This window comes from Maniola jurtina, chromosome 7 (assembly GCF_905333055.1).
Source record: "Maniola jurtina chromosome 7, ilManJurt1.1, whole genome shotgun sequence".
Lineage (NCBI taxonomy): Eukaryota > Metazoa > Arthropoda > Insecta > Lepidoptera > Nymphalidae > Maniola > Maniola jurtina.
In genome coordinates this window covers 12,303,101-12,322,742 of record NC_060035.1, presented here as the reverse complement: position 1 = coordinate 12,322,742, position 19,642 = coordinate 12,303,101, and the positions used below count along the sequence as shown (strand labels likewise).

The following is a 19,642-nucleotide window of genomic DNA, read 5'->3' as shown; positions in this document are numbered from 1 at the left end:
AAGGGATATTTTATAGTTTCTAAATTGTCTCTGGTCTAGTCTAGACACTAGTGGGAGACTGCGGCCGTGGCTAGTTACCAACCTACCGGCAAAACTGTGCCGCCAAGCAATTTAGTGTTCCGGTATGATGCCGCGTGGAAACCGATAAGGGGTACCTACCAATGGGTTTAATAAAACTGCTATGCCTCTTCTAAGTTAGCCTGCTTCCATCTTAAACTGCATCATCACTTACCATCATCTGAGATTGTATTCCAGGGCAACTTTGAGTAATGAAATTTAAAAAAAAAATCGAGATTCGATAGATTTGTCTCTAAAAATTAAAATAAATAAAGATGTGTTCAAAAGACCATTAAAATTGAGCACGTTCGCCACACATTGCACCGGACAGTCATTTTTAGGGTTCCGTATCACTCGATAAAAAAGGAATCCTTATAAGATTCACTTCGTTATCTGTCTGTGTGTCTATCATAACCCGTCAACGGAATCAAATAGGGTAGGTACTTTCTTTTGACCTAGAATCATGAAATTTAGAAGATAACAATGTTTTATAGCACAAATAAAGGAAAAATTCCAAACACCGTGAACTTTTGGTTATATCAAAAAAAAATTACAGTAATATTTCTTGTGTGGGGTTACGGAACCCTTCGTGTCTCGACGTCCGACTCGCAGTTAACCAGTTTTTCGTCATCAGTCAAATTTGAATTCAACCTTTACACTAATTGCATTTAGCAACACAATTGTATGAAGCAGTATCATATTCAAATAGGTGTATTAGTAGAAGCTATTAGTGAGAAACCAATATAACTTTAACCTAAAGCCCGTTCCACACTCACGCCTCGTAGTCCTAACAAGGCGAATGACGACTTAAGTATTTAGCACCAAATTTATCGAATTATATATTTTTTGGATCGAGCTAGTGCAAAAACATCCAAATTCCGTTAAAAAAATAAGTACTGAACCTTTTTTCTTGGACTCTGATTGGATTATTGCCTTAATCTATTCATATACAATTCGGTGAAAAAACCTCTTCAATTCTTATTTTTCCCACCCCCGCTTTGCTCGTTCAGTTTTCGTTTCAGTTATAAAGCGAAAATATAATTTCTCCTTATTCTGTACGCCACCGTGGGAATTAAAAAATGCAAAACTTCAGCTTTCTAGGCCCAATGGCTTGGACGAGTTACTGATGAGTCATTCAGTGAGTTAGTCAGGATTTTTCTTTTTATATTCGGCTTTATATTTGGCATATTCGGATTCACGCGGTCGGTTTCGACTTTTTTGTATGGTGACAATGAAATATTTATTTGTATGAAGTGTAGAGATAACAAGAGATTATTTACACCAACTACTAGTCCAAAAGTGCAACATATTCTGTCAAAAACTAATTAAAGATATGCGCGATTTTCAGTAGTGTAGATCCGCTTAACTATAATGACATCCTTAGAACTTTATTATTTCTTACTATATTTACTTTAATGGCTTACTTATTTACTTATTACACTTAACTGCTACATACGATCGGATATTATTCTATCTAACGATCGCTTCAGTTTACTTAAAATTGCTGTAAGTTGTATCGGTAAGTAGGTGAAAAAAAAATTTTTGTTCAATATTTTGCACGAATTCTTTGATAAATTATTTTGGTTGCATAATATAAGTAAAGCTGAATTATTGTTGAAAATATGTTTTAGGATAAAAAATACTTCTGCCTTCTTGGCCGAATTAGTTCAGTGAAAAGAAAATTGCCAAATACTTACCAAGTACTAAAATGTACTGTAACTACCGTGTAAACTAGGCCTAACTTTTCTCATTGATAGTGTTGATTAATTTCTTCTTTCTTTTGGCACAAAGCTTTTGCATTTTTCCTTTAACAAAAATAAGCTGTAACCACGTCACTTTAAGGTTTAATTTAAAAAATATAGAGTTTTCGTATTGTGACCTTTTCAGCCGAAGAGTTAAAGACGTTTTTAAGGCGGTCAGATGAGGTCAAATCTTACTATAACAATTGTTAACCAAGTGATTTATAATCCACATTAGTAGGTTATACATTACTCATACTTACATAGGTACTTATGGCATAAGTATCTACAGACGTCACAAGTTTCAGTTTTCGATGATATTAATTGATAACTTAACATTTTTTTTGTTTTGCTTTAAAACATTGATATATTTTCTTTGCCTCAATTTTAGCCCTTGAAATATACCCTACGACACTATATTATACTCTCTTTTATTCAACACTAGCTGATGCCCGCAGCTTCGCCCGCGTGGATTGGTCAGATCCCCTGCAGCATCAGGATTGAGGAGTTGGACTCCAAATTTTTTATGAAACAATGTCGCAAAGTTCCTCTATAGATTAAAAAAGAAATGACGCAAATCGGTTCTGAAATCTCGGAGATTTCGGTGTACATAGGTATAAAAACACAACTCCCTTTTTGAAAGTCGGTTAAAAAAGTAGCCTATGTTACTCCCTGGTCAATTCTCTACTTGTCTGTGAAAATCCCGTCAAAATCGGTTCAGCCGTTCCCAAGATTAGCCTTTTCAAACAGACAGACAGACAGACAGACAAAAATTTAAAAAACGTGTGATTCAGTTATAGTATCGTTCAAATAACCATATGACCTTAATATGCGGTAGTTATTTCGAAATTACAGACAGACACTCCAATTTTATTTATTAGTATAGATTCGAGGTTCTTTATTTGCAGAAACATTTTTTACCCGACTGCGGCAAAGCCAAAAGGAAGGGTTATGATTTTTGCAGTCTATGTATGTATGTGTGTATATTTGTATCCAGATTCTGTGTATTCCACCGTAGCGCCTAAACTACTGGGCCGATTTTGAGAAATAAGGTGTCAATTAATTCGTCGTAAAGGTCCGGGTGACATAGGCTACATATTATACGGAAAAAATTGACCTAACGGATATTACATAAAGAAGTGGGGGTCTCCGAATTTTTTTTTGCTATTGTATCGAGTGTATAGGTATGTAAAGTCATGGCACATGAGTGGTCACGGTATACGGCTAATACCTACCTATAGTAATAGAAGTCATGTATGAGGTAGGTACCTCATACATAGATAGGTACCACAAAGAACGAAAAAAAATCGCGGTCTACGTTTACTGTTTGTAAATTGTAGGTACTTACCCAATCTCTGAGTAGGGTACCCAAGACTCGATATGACCAGTGGACACGGAAAGGTGAAATTAGCGTTATCAAATTTAACCCACAATGCAAGTCTCAACGCCGAGTTATTTTAGCGATTTCGTAGTTGCACTGCAATTTGCAGTCTCGAGGTCAAAGGTCAACGTTTGCTCAGCCCAATTTCATTTCTCTTGACCATTATGTAAAATACTCAGTCATTAGTAAGAATAAGGACTAGGTTTTTTCGACGCTGCGTTTCCGTTTGATATTCTGGGTCCACGACCATCGGACAAGATTCTTTAAATTAATCTTGCGTAGGTAACAGTAAAAGTAAGCGGTTAAGGCGTGAACCTCCTATTCGGAGGGTGGGGGGGTTCGATCCTGGGTACGCACCATTAGCTTTTCAGAGTTGCAATCAAATGTCACTTGCTTTAACTGTGAATAGAAACATCGTGAGGAAAGGTCGATCTGGATGCCTAAGAGTCCTCCACAATGTTCTCCAAGGCTATAATCCACACTAGGCAAAAACGCAAACATGCCCTGTTATAACAAAACTAAAAATAACTGTTTAGTACCGCGAATACCGCGGTCTGCAACCAATGATGATCTATGCTATGTTAGAATACTTTTTTTTCAGATACAATAAGCCAGCCGTTGACTGCATTCTCACCTGGTGGTAAGTGATGATGCAGTCTAAGATGGAAGTCGGCAAACTTTTGAATTTTTTTTTTTGAAAGGCCAGTAGGGTGGTAAATAGCCACGGCCGAAGCCTGCCACCAGACCAGACCAGTTTAAAAATTATAAAATTCCGAATCCCTGCGGGAATCGAACCCGAAACCTCCCATTAATAAGACCACAGCGCTTACTACTGTGCCAGGGAGGTCAAAAACATAGAAGTCATTGTCTGCAACGCTACAGTTAGGCGCAATATAAACCACAGATCACTAGAAACCACTATTATACTTTGAAGAAAAAATTCAAAATATTTTTATTCAATTAGAGCATCTACCACTGGTTCGGAAAGCCTTTCTAGTCTAGTCTAGCCTAACTAGTCTGGATATAAACTATTTTGGATTTAACTCTGACTAGATTTGGTGCTACGCGCTAACTATTAATTTCAATGTCGTCATAATATCTATCATCTTGAATTCCAGTAGGCAATTATACTAAAATGTGTAACAAAGTGGCCGTTAGATAAATAGATTTCCAAATAACGCCTTCGTATTATGTACACTTTTGGTATCACCGATGGAACGTCGATATAATCCTTTTAAAACATACGATCACAAATATTCTAGGAAAACGACAAAGCTTACTATTAACTAGCTTGTGCCTGCAACTTCATTTGCATGGACCATCCAAACTTCAAACCCCTATTTTACCCCGTTATGCGTTGAATTTTCAAAAATCTTTTCTTAGCGGATGTCTACGTCATAGATAGCTATCTGTGTGCCTTTCAGCCCACAGCGTGATAGATCAGTCAGCCAGTCGGTCAGTCAAATCACATTTCCTTTTATATATTCAGAAAAAAAACAACTGGGCAAATGTGAAATGTGTGTCTGTTCATACAGAGTGTACAAGATCGCAGAGCATTCTCACGAGAAAAATGCTTGGATTATGCTTTGGCTAAAAGCTTCGCTCGGTGAACACAAAAATTCTTATATTCCCTATCTCGTACGAATTTTGAAAAATCTGGACTTATTCCTTGTTTATATTATAAAAGAAACAACTTTTTCAGCTTTCAGGACCAAGGGTTTGGGCTGGGCGTTGATGAGTCAGTCAGTCAGTGAGTGCATCAAGACTTTTCTTTTTAACCCCGACCCAAAAAGAGGGGTGTTATAAGTTTGACGTGTGTATCTGTGTATCTGTGTATCTGTCTGTGGCATCGTAGCGCCTAAACGAATGAACCGATTTTAATTTAGTTTTTTTTTGTTTGAAAGGTGGCTTGATCGAGAGTGTTCTTAGCTATAATCCAAAAAAATTGGTTCAGCCGTTTAAGAGTTATCAGCTCTTTTCTAGTTTTCTTGTAGAAAAGAAGGTTACATAACCGTTAGGTTCATAATATTATGTCAATTGACAAATGTCAAGCTGTCAAGATGGACGTTGCCTAGATATACATAATTATTTATTTGAAAATGATTTGTCGGGGGTGTTGAAAATTTTTAATTTACACTTGTGCAAAAAATGCTTGTAGATTGGTAGTTTCTTCAATTTCTTTTGTTTGTCATTGTTATTGGTACCTAAATAGATAAAGGCAACGTTATAATATTTTGCTACTGCAAAGCAAATAAAGCAAGTCAAATAAAATGTTCAATATAAATCAATCATTCATAATCATAGGCCACCCCACGAAGTGCCAATAAAATCGACCCGCTCTCTAATACCCAAAGATGAATTGGCATCACCACAAATTACTGCACCATCTGACTATTGTAGCTTTTGATTAAAATTATCATGAATTAAATATTCTGTGGTTATTTACTTTGCTATTTATCCGTGTCTTCAGAATTATGAGTAGCTTTTTTTAACAGTTGGGTTTTAATTAATAAGTACTTACCTATCTACTTGGATGAATAAATACTCAGGATGGTATGCTCCGAAAAGTCAAATGAAGCAGGGGAACTGTCAGTTGATGAGTATGTGTGCGTTATGGAATGATACCATTCACATATGAAAATTTGCCTATTTTCCTATTTTTCCCTATTTTTCCCTTTCACGATGATTATTAAAAAATGAGATCTCATTAGATTAGTCTTTATTATGATAGTTACAAATCGATGGATGTTCGATGCTAGAAAATAATAATTTATCGATTGCAACGTATTAAAATTTACCTACTCTGTTTTTACATAATTTTGATTAATTACAGTATAGGGCCTCTGGCCTTATTGAAAATCTCTGCTTAACAGGGTGCCCATCACCATGTTTACTATATAATCGTATCCTGACAGTTAAAAATAAAAAAGTTAAAAAGTCAAATATAAAAACGCAATATATTCACTAAAAATATTTAATAATAATCCAAGTATGTACCAGTTAGCGATTTTATTTAGCGTATCTCGCAGGGTTAGTAGACTATTCACTACTTTTGGTGTTATACACCGGGCAAGTTTACATCCCTATATCGTAGATCTCTTACCAAATTACACAAAGCGGCTCTTGGGTAGCGGTTTTTTTTTTCTCTAAGCCAAATTCAAAGTTATTTATTCAAAATGGGTTCATATTTTATTTGTCTTGTGTTTTCTGACATTTATGACCTTAAAAAATACCGAAATAAAGATAAATATTCTAGCTATCCGTATAGCGTCCCATCTTTGACCACATCACGCGTGACGAGTCCTCCGTTCGTCGCTAAGGTTGTTTTGGTGGGTGCCTACTGTAAGGTTATTTTTAAAAATTGATTTGAGTTGTCAAAAATAATATAAAATTATTAATTTATCTAATGCAGGTAGTTTGATAAAATCGATATTTCGCTCATTCGATGTCATACAATCTGTTGCTAGGAGGCCAACAAGATTGAACTTGCATAAATACGGGCGTTTCGAAGGTTTTAGTTTAGTCTCCTTCTGAGATTCGGAGCGATATCGCATATTTTCGGTATTTGGATTGTGAACTGGATAATTAGATGTTGTGATAGCAATCACGCTCTAATTAAATTACTTATTTTGGCATTAGTTTGTTTAGATTATTACTCTCGGATAACCTTACACATTAAACTTGTGTTTTTTTGTGTTGGTTTTGGAGAGGACATTCCAATAATTCGATAAAAATATTTAAATAATACCTGCTTTTCTGAGTGATGCCAATACTACTACCTATCATGGACTAACTATAACTAAATAATATTATTAATGTAGTAAGATTTTGATTACCTATTTATTTATTTCTTTATTGCACACACAAACATATACATTTACAAAAAACATAGAAGACAACATGGTAAGTACGTTGGACAGATAAAAACGTATGTTTTTATCTGTCCAACGTACGTACACCAATTACGTAGGTACCTAGGTACTTCATGATAAATTTGGCATGCAGCTATTATGACGGAGACTGGTATATTAAATGTACTACAATTTAGTAATAAGTTTTGTTTTAGTTAAATTTCAATATCAATTTAAAATCTTTTAATTAACAAAACAGCCTTTTTCGCTTAGTTATATTATGATTGTCATCAAAAATAAAATATAAATTTGTCTAAATATAATGAAAAAAAAATTGCTCATTTTTAGGCAAAATTACCCCATTTATTTTCTGACAACCCTAGACTTCAATTTGAAGTTGTGTAATTTGCACAGCACGATTACGATACGATTTAAAATTAAATTATTTCATTGAAGTGTCAAACAAAAAAATATAATCACTACGTTGTGTCAAATGCGTATCGGAAGGTGTTAAGTGGCCAGTTTCGTAGAATTTATGTTGAGTTTGTGTGCGTGACGTGTAATTACAGAGATTTGGTCGATAGTGGGTCGATAGTTGTGCTTCCTTCGTTTGTACGGCGGGGTCACCGGTTGCCTATCTACTGCTTTTCTTTGATCAGCGACTGGCAAAATATTTCTCTGGCTTATGGTTGAGAACATATACCTACACAATTTACTTCACCTAATAATGTTGCATTATGATGAATAAAACTCGAAAGTTGTATCTTCAGAACAATGTTTTAGGCCTAGGTACAACTTAGACCTTTTATATTCGCCCAATTCACCTATAGAAAGAATCTCGCACGGCAATGCTGAGTTTAGACCATGGAAAAATGTTTATTATTTAATAGCTTTTTGATACACATGTCGGATATTTTAGCAAAGATAAACTAATTGAGTATCGAAATAACCATACGCACGCGCCTGGTCGCGTGTCTATCACGCGTTCACACTTAACAGGGCTGTCTCCGTCACTTACTCCATACAATCGTAGTTCCCATTTCATTTGAATATTAAGCAACCAAAGTCCATGAAATTTTGCAGACATAGTCTAGAAACTAATATCTGTGTCTGTGGTGTTTTAGATTTTTCTAAAAATATGTATTTTTAAAATTACAGGGGCTCAAAGATGTGTATTTTTCTTTAAAAAAAGGCCCAACTTTGTGCTCGTTTTTCTAGACAACGAAGCAATTTAATGAAATTTGGAAAAACCACAGACCTAGAAAATTTAATGAATATTATGTAGTAAAAAAAATATCGTTATATATTTTATATTGTTATAATTATGTTGGAACTACGAAAAGCAGAAATTACACCCAAAAATCTTGAAAATTTCGTGCTGTCTCGATTTGTGCAAGCGGGGTGGCGAGGTGCGGGGGATGACGGGGAAACTGACAGTCTAAACGTGGTCTAAACACACGGGCCACATTTAGACTGCACCCGACTCCAAACTTGTCGATAGGTAACTAACTGAATACACTGGTGCATTTCAACTTGCGTTAGACGTATGCGTTACCTACTCAGACATACGCCTATAGCTAATAATATTATGTCTCATGTTCGCTGGCAATAGCGCATGCATCAAACCGTGCAAGTTGCAACTCTCTTGGAACCTCTTCCTCACGCAATACGCACAGCTTTAATATTATAATTTTTGACAGTGTATACTATAATGCCGTATCAGGTCACTCTCTGATTTATTGCTAACAATTTACTTCCAAATGCAAAGAAATCTATGTGTGTTGAATTCACACTGCCCAGTACCAGGAACTTAAATGACATAAATTCATTGATAAATATTCATATGTTGATATCAAATAAAGAAGAACCCTGTGTTTCTCGGTTAGATGCAAAGCTTCTATGGAACACCCATATATCAACACTTGATGGTAAACTCAGCTCTGCTGCTTACGCTGTTAGAAAGATTCGACAGGTACTGACGTGGAAACTGCAGAAATTGTATATTTTTCCTATTTTCATTGTATTATGTCTTACGGAATCTTGCTATGAGATAAAGCGGTAGATATTGAGAAAAAAATGTATTACAAAAAAGGACAGGTCGTGCAATTTATAATTTAAAACCGCGCGCTGCCATACAAGAAAAATATAAGGAAATAGGTACCTATTCTTATAGTAGCTTCTAAATATATTTACAACTAGCTGATGCCCGCAGCTTCGCTCGCGTGGATTTAGGTTTTTAAAAATCCCGTGGGATCCTTTCATTTCCCAGAACAAAAGTTGCCTCTCCGTAAAAGCCCGTCCCTGGGATTCAACTTGTTTCTGTACCACTCAAATCCCGAGGGATCACCAGGATTTAGGAATGCAATTTCTCACAGCATCAAGGTTGAGGACTTGGGTCCTCGAGGTCACCGACAAAGTGTTTACTTGGTAAAGATACATTCAATATCAATTAATATAATCGACACTTTATAAATCCCATTGCTTTAGTAGTCAGGTCCCCTATAATATCAGGATTGAGGAGTTGCAATCCAAATTTTTTATGGAACAATGTCGCAAACTTCCTTTATCGATTAAATTTTTTTAAATTTTCATGGTTTTGAGTCAACGGGAAGTACCCTATAGATTTTCTTGAAGTTTACCTAAAAGTTTACAGGAATAAAAATTTATCATTCTATTCCATTCCACTTCATTCTATTCCAGTCTGTTCAAAGATAAATAGATAAAAAAAATATTTGTCACCGAAACAATAATTTACGATACATCAACCAATATCAATTTTACTGATGACAATCTGACTATAACCAAAGTGAACGACTACTATAATATCTATTATCTACGACTAACATAATATGTATTATAAATTGTGTGCCGTTTGCATTCTCACTAAGTTTGTTTTATTTGGTTAAATTTTCTGGAATTTATATTGTTATGACGTTTAATTGGCAAACAGTCTGCTTATTGGCTGAAATTCAAAAATTCAGCCATTCACAACGAAGAAAAGATATTAATAATGATTGATGAAGCTTTCTGTAATCGAAAACAAAATATTTGACATTAATTTTAATGTCACAGTGATTTCCGAGTAGGGTTGCCACAGGCCCCGTATTTTTAAATTAATTATGAAAGTTATTATGAAAATAAAATACGGGGCAAATAAAACTAAATATTTTTAGGGTTCCGTACCTCAAAAGCAAAAAGGAACTGTTATAGGATCACTTCGTTGTCTGTCTGTCTGTCTGTGTGTCCGTCTGTCTGTCTTTCCGTCTGTCCGTCTGTCCATCTGTTCGTCTCTCCGTCTCTTCGTCTGTCATGTGTTCTTGAACAAATATTAGTATTTTCAATTTTCAAAGTAAGATAACTACATAAATTAAATGGGTTATCATATGAAAGGGCTTTACCTGTACATTCTAAAACAGATTTTTATTTATTTTTATGCATATTTTTTTAATGCATAACAGTTTTGATTTCTTGTGTAAAATGTCGAAAAAAAATACCCGAATACGGAACCCTCGGTGCGTGAGTTTGACTCGCACTTGGCCGGTTTTTTACAAATTCAGCCGGGCTGGCTGGCGAAACCATACACTAACATTATGTCCAGTAGAAAGAATACATATTTTCCTTGTGCGACAATGCGTAGAATAATACCTGCGTAGCCGAAACCCACTCGATTTTGATCATGGCCGTAGCCAAAGAGGCGGAGGTTGGTTTTAGGATCTAAGCCTTTTTTTATACAAGTTAGCCCTTGACTTTAATCTCTCCTAGTGGTAATAGTGCAGTCTAATTTCTTGGCCGGTAGGGTCATACTAACCATTTAACTAGCCATGACCCAAGCCTCCCACCAGACTAGAAATTTAGAAATGGCCACTGCGCCTGGGACACCGTTAAAAACCTAAACCTAAAATAATACTTACACTATTTCTTGCATTTGCTTACCAATATTTTTTGGAAATATATCAAACATTTCGCATTACTTGGTCTATGAATTTAGGTTTTTAAAAATTCCGTGGGGGAATTTCCGGGATAAAAAGCTTATGTTCGTTTCTGGGGTGCAAGTTACCTCTGAATAGTAAGTATCAAAATTTTGGTAAAGAAGTATCTTGCTATGGCTAAACTCGTTTCCCTTTCACTTATTTTTTTTTCTGTATTGAACCAAAAACACTTACGCTCACTGCGCTGCGCTTTTTCATTGGTGTATTTTATCTCACTGTCAAATTGAAAGGCGAAATTCAACTAACCAGGTAATTAGCCCATAAAGTTGAGCGAACGTTTTTTTCCTCATGACAGGATTCAGTTCCGGCCCTGATAAAACCTCTCCCGAAATCAATTCCTGGCTACGGCCAGGATTGTTCCTGTGAAGATATACTGATACTGTGATACCTACCTATTGATACCTATTGATACTGTGAAGGTGGAATTACAAGTTAAATGTAATTTTAAGTTAACATGCAAAGATTGTATGCATGAAATGTATAACATTTTGTTTTACAAAATGAAGAGTTTTTAAAAGCTATTTAAATAAATAAATAATCTTTTATTTAAAACCACATTGCAAACACAGTTCACCAATCAAGACACGGCAACATACAGAGAAAAAATACAAAACTTACAAATAAACTGAAATATCTAAATAGGCTTTCAGAGAGAACCACCGCCTATTTCTTCAAATACAATAATAAACAATACAATAATAAATAAAAAACAATGTCTCCCGTAAACAAATCTAAACCCCGTATTTTTGATGGTGGTAGCCTGTAAATCAAAAAGAGGCAGGTGGCAACCCTACTTCCTAGAATAATTGCCGAGTAATGAAAAATTGTTTTCATTACTTGGCAGGCCCACTGCCAAAGTTTGACAGAAAGTGTGGCGGTAGTTGTGACCTCTGATTGGCCGACTCTCTTTCACTATTTGCTAAAATTGATGATCGCAACAACAATTTTTGCTTTTTTGTAATCAAAAACAGAACACGGACGTCAAACAGGTTGACTAATTGCAATCATTTCTGACCGGCTAACATTGTTCCGCTAGTGGCTCAAACTCACTGTCGCAGCAAGAACATGGTAAATTCAGCCAATCACAGCAATTTGAAATTTGGTTATCACAAATGTACCGATCTAGGAACCGAGAATGCACGAACCAGGGCAGATAGAGATGAGAACAATAATATCATACGTAGGAAATCGACGGGGGATCGTTGACAAGTATCCTCTTAATGCCGTTCAATAAATAATCTGTTCCACTAATAAAGATATCTGTTCACGTATTAAACCCTTGTTAGAAGGAGGAGACACGTGCCGACGTAAGTTTAAGCTTATTTATTATTGCTATGATTTTTTATACGTTTTATTTATGAAATTGAAGGTAATCGAGCAGGCGGGCCATCTGATGTTAAAATAATTTCGGCAACCCTAAGCAACTGTTGCACTAAATGATGAGTTGAGTCGCCAATTATTAGTTGCCAATGTGTTGTGAGCTTTACAAAAATTAATTCCAACAAGGATGTGACTTGTGAGGTGTAGCTAAAGAAGTGTATGTATGAAATCTACCATTATGATTTTGCTCAATTTTATCCATTTTTCACCAGTTAAGTAACATTAGCTAAAAAAAAAAAAAAAAGATTATGGTACGTATGTGTTTTAACCATTACATACCCCTGTTCAAAGATAATTGCTTTGACGACCTTTTCAGCGTAGTAGTTTGGGTTATGGAACGATTCAGGGTGAATTAGATTGGAAAAATATATTTTATTTTAATGGTTCGAGACTATTTATTTTGAGTACCTAAGGTAGTAAACCTTATCAGAGCAAATCTAGACTGCAAAGTCTAGAAAGATGCGATATTCTGATTGTAGTTGAATACGATACGAAAAGCCTTTTAAATCTAAATAAGGTTGCGATCGAAAAAGTGCAAACTTCAGTCGATTAAAAGTAATGCAACATTTGCAACGTTCAGTATGACCACTCCAGGCCCGGTTGAATAAGTGCAGATGCGTGCTTAACTTCGATAGCGTTGCTTATTATCTTTACAAACAAACACACAACGAGGCCGGTTTTCAATCAACTTCAAGTAGCGGGGTGGAGTGTACCAAATGTTTCTATTGCCTTATAATAACAATGCCCAAACCAAATTTTAATGTTACCAGCTATAGGGCCATTGTGAGTAACTTTTTTCGACCATGATAGAGTAGTTTGCAGATATTTAATAACCTTAGCTTAGATCGCTGGTTTAACTAAAATATAACCTCTTGGATAGTTAGGTAGGAATCTCTACCTACCCCATGTTTTTAACAATACAATGCAGAAACGAAACCTTAATGTTCAGCTGATGAGTAGATGATGCAAAAAGAACTTGTAGGTATGAGAATAACAAAATAAAAATAAATAAAGAAGAACACAAACATTATTTATTTAATAGGTAAATTCTATAATTCGAGTTAGATGAAGGTATAACCTTATATGATAAATAAATAATGATAATGAATGAATGATAAACTAATTATCATTTATTACTAGAGGATGCCCGCGAATTCGTCCGCGTGGATTTAGGTTTTTAAAGATCCCGTGGGAACTGTTTGATTTTCCGGGATGAAAAGTTGCCTATGTCAATCACAGGGACGCAAGCTACCTCGGTACCAAATTTCATACGAATCGATCAAGCGGATGAGTACTTAGGAACCCCGCGGGAACTGTTTGTTTTTCCGGGATAAAAAGTAGTCCATGTCCTTCACCGGAATGTATCCTAAGTCTGTACAAAATTTCATTAAAATCGGTTCAGCGGTTGAGCCGTGAAAGCGTAGCAGACAGACAGACAGTCAGACAGACAGACAGATAGACAGACAGACAGACAGACACACTTTCGCATTTATAATATTAATATGGATAAGTTTTTATCTTCACGTAGAGCATTGGATCGTAATGTGTTTCACTAAGTTTGGTTTACTATTTAAAACAAGCCAAATAAGGAGGAGGAGTTAGCACGGGATAAGTTCTGATGAAATTGCATGATATTCAACAGAAACAAAAATGTTATTCTTATTACCTACCTTAACATCTCATACTATTGTGATTTACGGCATTATAACACGGACCTACATTCACCCAATAATCCCAATAACAATATCATTCGGTCGTCTCAAATGGAAGCAAATACAAATCCCGACAAAATAGACCGAAACGAATTTCAAAAGCAAACATTAAATAACGAAATACGAAACTTCGGGTGCCCCTATTAAAATTTACCACTTCATAACTGTTAATACAGTTGAATTCATCTTTACTGCTACAAATATAGAGGCGAAAATTGCTTAACCCAACGGTAAATAAATTGGTTCAGAAGCAGAACAATGCGTTTGCGCAGGGGTGCCTTTTCCTATTCACAACTTTTCGCTCTTTAACAAGTATTGTTCCAATTTGATTTATATTCATGATTCTTGCTTGTATTATTTGCTAGCGGTAAATCAAGTGTAAATTCTGCTTCTCTTTAATTGTCAGATGCTTGAATGAAATCATTTAGAGCAATTTCATGCATTTTATTTAGATGATTGGGAATTTAATCGGAAAATATTTGGAGAAGGTCAGTATTCTGCCGTGTGGTATCTTCCAGATAAGGCAAAATTGATTAAAATACTCCTTAGGAAGGTAATCAATATTTTAAACATATAAACGGAAAACTAATGGATTGATATTCTCGAAGACCCGTATTCAGACTCAGGGCAAGAGAAGTGTTGTGTATGTTAATGATGGATTATCATTTTTTTAATTATATAGACTAGGGCTTGGCTGCAATTAGATGCTAGCAAGTGATTATGTATCCTAAGACGGAGCGCACTTGCAAGGTGTACATTATTATCAATGTACACCTTAAACTGCTGTAGGTGTAGAAAGTTTAGAATTTCTCTATTTAACTTAGACTGAAAGTATTGTGAGAAATTTGTCAAAATCTCAGTTTTAGGTCCACTTAGCAATGCCATAACCTTGTGTGTGAGATGCATCATAACTCATGATATGAATACTGTAAGTATTAAATTACTTTACTTCTTTATCTCTCAATAATTATATACTTTACTCTACAGCTAAAGAGTTACTTTCAATCAAAAGAAGTGTTTCTTATATGCGATACGATTTCAATCTTAAGTTTCTGAATAAAACAAAGTAGTACAAAAATAAAAAAAATATAATCAGTTTCACAAATCTTTTGATATGACTAGATTTTTATAAACTTTGGTACATCGTGGTAGAAAATATTAAATTTATTGTCCCAAAATAGTATCTTATAAATATAATATATCTTAGGAATATCTTTATTCATACTATATAAATGACTAGGTCTTTTTACAACAATATAATTAAAATCTCTATAATATTACCTTTACATTAAATTTGAGCATTCACAATACTAGGGCATCTATAAAAGTCTCTACCTACATATCTTTGGTCGTTATAGTAAAAACTACTATTAGAATAATACCCATTATTTCCGTAACTATACTTTTCATTATTATTTTGGCTATAATTCGGAAAGTTAGAATAATTAGCTGGGTATTCGTTGGCGATCGGTTGTTTCTTGTTTTTAGCTGAATCGAAAGCATTTTTGAAAATTTCATAATTTTTGTGATTAAAATATTCCTTGGAGTCATTTTGTACTCCAGCATCATAGCTTTCATTGTAATTAGTAGCACAATAAGGTCGCTGATTATAATAATTTTGTTGAAACATATCGTCTCCATAGCTAGAAGGATGAGTGAAGAATCCACTTCCCGTAGTAGAAGTTATGCAGTTTCCACCTTTATTATTCACTGATACTGTAACATTACCAACGTTTATCAGCACGCCTTCAGATGTTTGTAGAAAATTTGATCCGTTGGGAAAAGGTTTGCTAAATCCTTGAAAACTTCTATAACCATCGCCGCTATTATCATCAGTTTTGCTTGGAGAAAATATTTCTCTAAAAGCATCTTTGTTTACTTTCTCACCAATTAAATTATAGCTTTGTAACTTTTCATAGCTTGCATTGAAATCTCCATGTGGGATTTGTCCTGAATTGATATTGTCTAGGGATTCAAGCGTTTGACTTAAAGCAAAAATGTAGTTGTGTGCGAAACGTAATGTTTCAATTTTCGTTAGCTTTGTGTCTTCAGGGAAAGTTGGTAATACACATCTTAGTCTATCTAAAGCTTCGTTTAACATGTGCATTCTGTTTCTCTCCCTATCGTTGGCCTTCATTCGTCTATTTCTTTTTATTCGTAGAATCTGCGTTGGGCTTTTGCATCGTGTGACTCTGTTTTTACCATTCGCGTATTTCCTCTTTGGTTTGTTTGGGTCTTTCGCTTTTTTTTCTTTTGATTTCACTGGTGTAGATGTGTTCTTTAACGGTTGAAATTCCTCAAAATCTTTAACATCCTCAACGTTTTCAGGTAAGTGGTAACTTAAGTCGTCGTTGAATAGTTTTCTTCTTACATTGTTTTCTTTAAGAGGTGTTAGAGAAACCCCTACGTCTGATGTGTCATGTTTTATGGGGGTTGTGCAGGCAGAAGTGGGTGTCATCAAGGGGTCTGCGTAGGATCGTTCGAAGCCGGAGTCATTGCTGCAAATGCTGTCGTTGAAGTCGCAGTAGTATTCGAAGTCTGTGCCGAACATTTTTGTAAACTGGAACAATGACATACGATCAAATTAATAAATTTTTTGTTAGAGGTTGCTGCCTTGGAATTAGGAATCTAATCTGCTTCTAGCTTATTATTAAGCTTATTACTAAACATTTTCTATAGTAAAAAAAATATGACTTCTAATATTATAAGTCGACTTTCACGAAGTAGGTATGTATTACTTGATTTTTCGATACATTTTCAATTTTTATCAAACCCTATACACTTAATACTCCACAATGTTTAACTTAGTGTAATTTTCGCGTCAACCTCACGACCCCTGGTGTAAAGCAGTAAAACCTCGCGTGTGCAATGTGTTACGGAAAGTCAGTTGAACTTTATCACTTCCGACTTCCGGTCTGCGATTTCCTGTCGGGGGTGCTTAAAAAGTTAATTTGTCACTACACTTCACGCAATGATTTCTGATGTAATTACTGTTATTTGTCTTATCCTGGATACCGTCATGGTCTAGTGGTTATCGAGGATTACTAAAGGGTCACGTGTTCAATCTTTAATGCAATTTTTTTGGTTTGTGTGTTACAAGTTGTGGTTTGTGTGTTTTGTGTGTGTTGCCCGTTATTTTATAATAGTACTGGCGTGTCTCCATAATATGAATAAAATGAATTAAAAAAAAAATTTTTTCATTATCATCGTACCATCGCCGGTCCACGTCTAAGCACAGATCTCCTCTCAGAATGAGAATGGGTTAGTCGTACTAGACATCTAAACCACTAGAAAAAAAGATCTTTTTTATTCAGATATACAAGTTAGCCCTTGACTGCAATCTCACCTGGTGGTAAGTAATGATGCAGTCAAAGATGGAAGCGGGCTAACCTAGAAGGGGTATGGCAGTTTTCATTAAGCCCATAGGTACTCCTTTGGTTTCATGGCATCGTACCGGAACGCTAAATCGCTTGGCGACACGGCTTTGCTGGTAGGGTCGTGACTAGTCGCGGCCGAAGCTTCCCACCAGACCAGACCAGAAATTTAGAAATTATAAAATTCTAAACCTCTACCGGGAATCGAACCCGGGACCTTCCACTACTCAGACCACAGTGCTTACCACTGCACCAAGGTGGCCGTGAAAACTACTTTCAAAACTTTTTAACCCCGACACAAAAAGAGGGGTGTTATAAGTTTGACATGTGTATCTGTGTATCTGTGTAGGTATCTGTTTGTAGCATCGTAGCTCCTAAACTAATGAACCGATTTTAATTTAGTTTTTTTTTTTGTTTGAAAGGTGGCTTGATCGAGAGTGTTCTTAGCTGTAATCCAAGAAAATCGGTTTTGCCGTTTGAAAGTTAGCAGCTCTTTTCTAGTTACTGTAACCTTCACTTGTCGGGGGTGTTGTAAATTTTTAATTTAAGTACACTTGTTTAACTGATGATTACAAAATTCTATTCGTACAATTCAAATTAAAGTGTAATATTTCCGTCATCATGACTTGAATACAAACAAATGTAACTCGTACCTAACCACCTGCACGCGACTTGCACGCGACCACCCTCTAACAACCCCTCTAATTGTATAATATTTTGTTTTATAGGTATTTTGCTTCCTTTTAAAAGGCTATAGAAATTAATGGATTATATTGGAATGCCAGTGGCAATCAAGTGGATGGGGCACATGGTTCGAAAAACCGAGAGACGCTGGGTCCCAAGGTGCAAAAATGGTGACCTCCCACCGAAAAGCACAGAATTAGAAGACCTCCCACTAGGTGGACAGATAATATTATCAAACGAGTTGTAGGGAACCGCTGGATAGCGGCGCAGCGGGTCAAGACTGTGGTGTTTGAGTGTGTGTGTGTGTGTGTGTGTGTGTGTGTGTGTGTGTGTGTGTGTGTGTGTGTGTGTGTGTGTGTGAAAGTCCCTACAAAAAAGGTAGCTAGGTATCTATATCTAGCAGTGGACGTCTATGCGTTGATAATGATGACTATTGGAATATGCCTATAAGATTGTTCCAGCTTATCTATGATAGAAGTTGAGACTCCTTTTATTGAAATGAATCCATCCACACTAATATTATAAATGCGAAGGTGTGTCTGTTTGTCTATCTGTCTGTCTTTTCACAGCCCATTTTAGATGAAAGGCACAGGGACAGCTTGCATCCCAGAGAAGGTTATATGTAGTAGATAGATAAGCTAATATTTATCCCGGAAAATCAAATATTTCCAAAGGGATTCTATAAAAACCTAAATGCATATGGACTACCTCGTGAGTATCATGTATTTGGTACAGAGATAACTTGCTTTTGGAGACGGGCATAGACAAATTTTTATCCCGGAAAATCAAAGACTTCCTACGGGATTGAAAAACTAAATCCACGGGATGAAATCGCGGGCATCGTCTAGTCTACCAAAAAATAAAATTATGAGGTAGGTAACTATTCAAAGTATGGCATAGATTCTATTCTCAATTTCGTGAGTCTACGAAAATGTAGCATCGTAGCTCCGCGTAGCTACTCGGAGTTCGGGTATAAGGGATATCACTCACTACAATTTAATATTTAACACTATGCGACCCGCCCCGGCTTGGCACGGATGCAATGTAGATACTTAATATGGTGTCCGGGTGGTTATTTTGTTACTTATACTTCAAAAGAATAAGACAGCATTTTCGATGAAAGCTTTCAGTCGGTTTGATTTCTTCCGATATCTTGAACAATTAGTCAACAAATTAACCCAAATCAATATTAAAGTACATGTATAAACCTTCCTCTTGAATCACTCTATCTATTGATGAAAACCGCATCAAAATCCGTTGCGTAGGTAGTTTAAAAGATCTACGCATACAGAGGGGCAGCCGACGGGAAGCGGCTTTGTTTTATACCTACTAATTATATGTAGAGATGCTCAGCCTCACCACAAAATTAAAAAACAAAAGTATGTACACAATAAACACCCACCTACAGATAATTCCTGAAATCTTCACAAAGTTGAGAATTGATTACTGTGTAAGCATCACATCACTAAACACAA

The 19,642-nt window shown here is 35.7% G+C and overlaps 1 protein-coding gene across 1 annotated transcript; it reads right to left on the bottom strand.

Annotated features, from left to right (window-relative positions):
- Nucleotides 1–15,275: 15,275 nt before the first annotated feature.
- Nucleotides 15,276–19,642, bottom strand: LOC123866655 (basic helix-loop-helix neural transcription factor TAP). Its single transcript, XM_045908340.1, has 2 exons — nt 19,570–19,642; nt 15,276–16,669 (listed from the first exon to the last, which is right to left on the bottom strand). The coding sequence occupies exon 2, from the start codon at nt 16,658–16,660 to the stop codon at nt 15,398–15,400; it is 1,263 nt and encodes a 420-aa protein (XP_045764296.1). The 5' UTR covers nt 16,661–16,669; nt 19,570–19,642; the 3' UTR covers nt 15,276–15,397.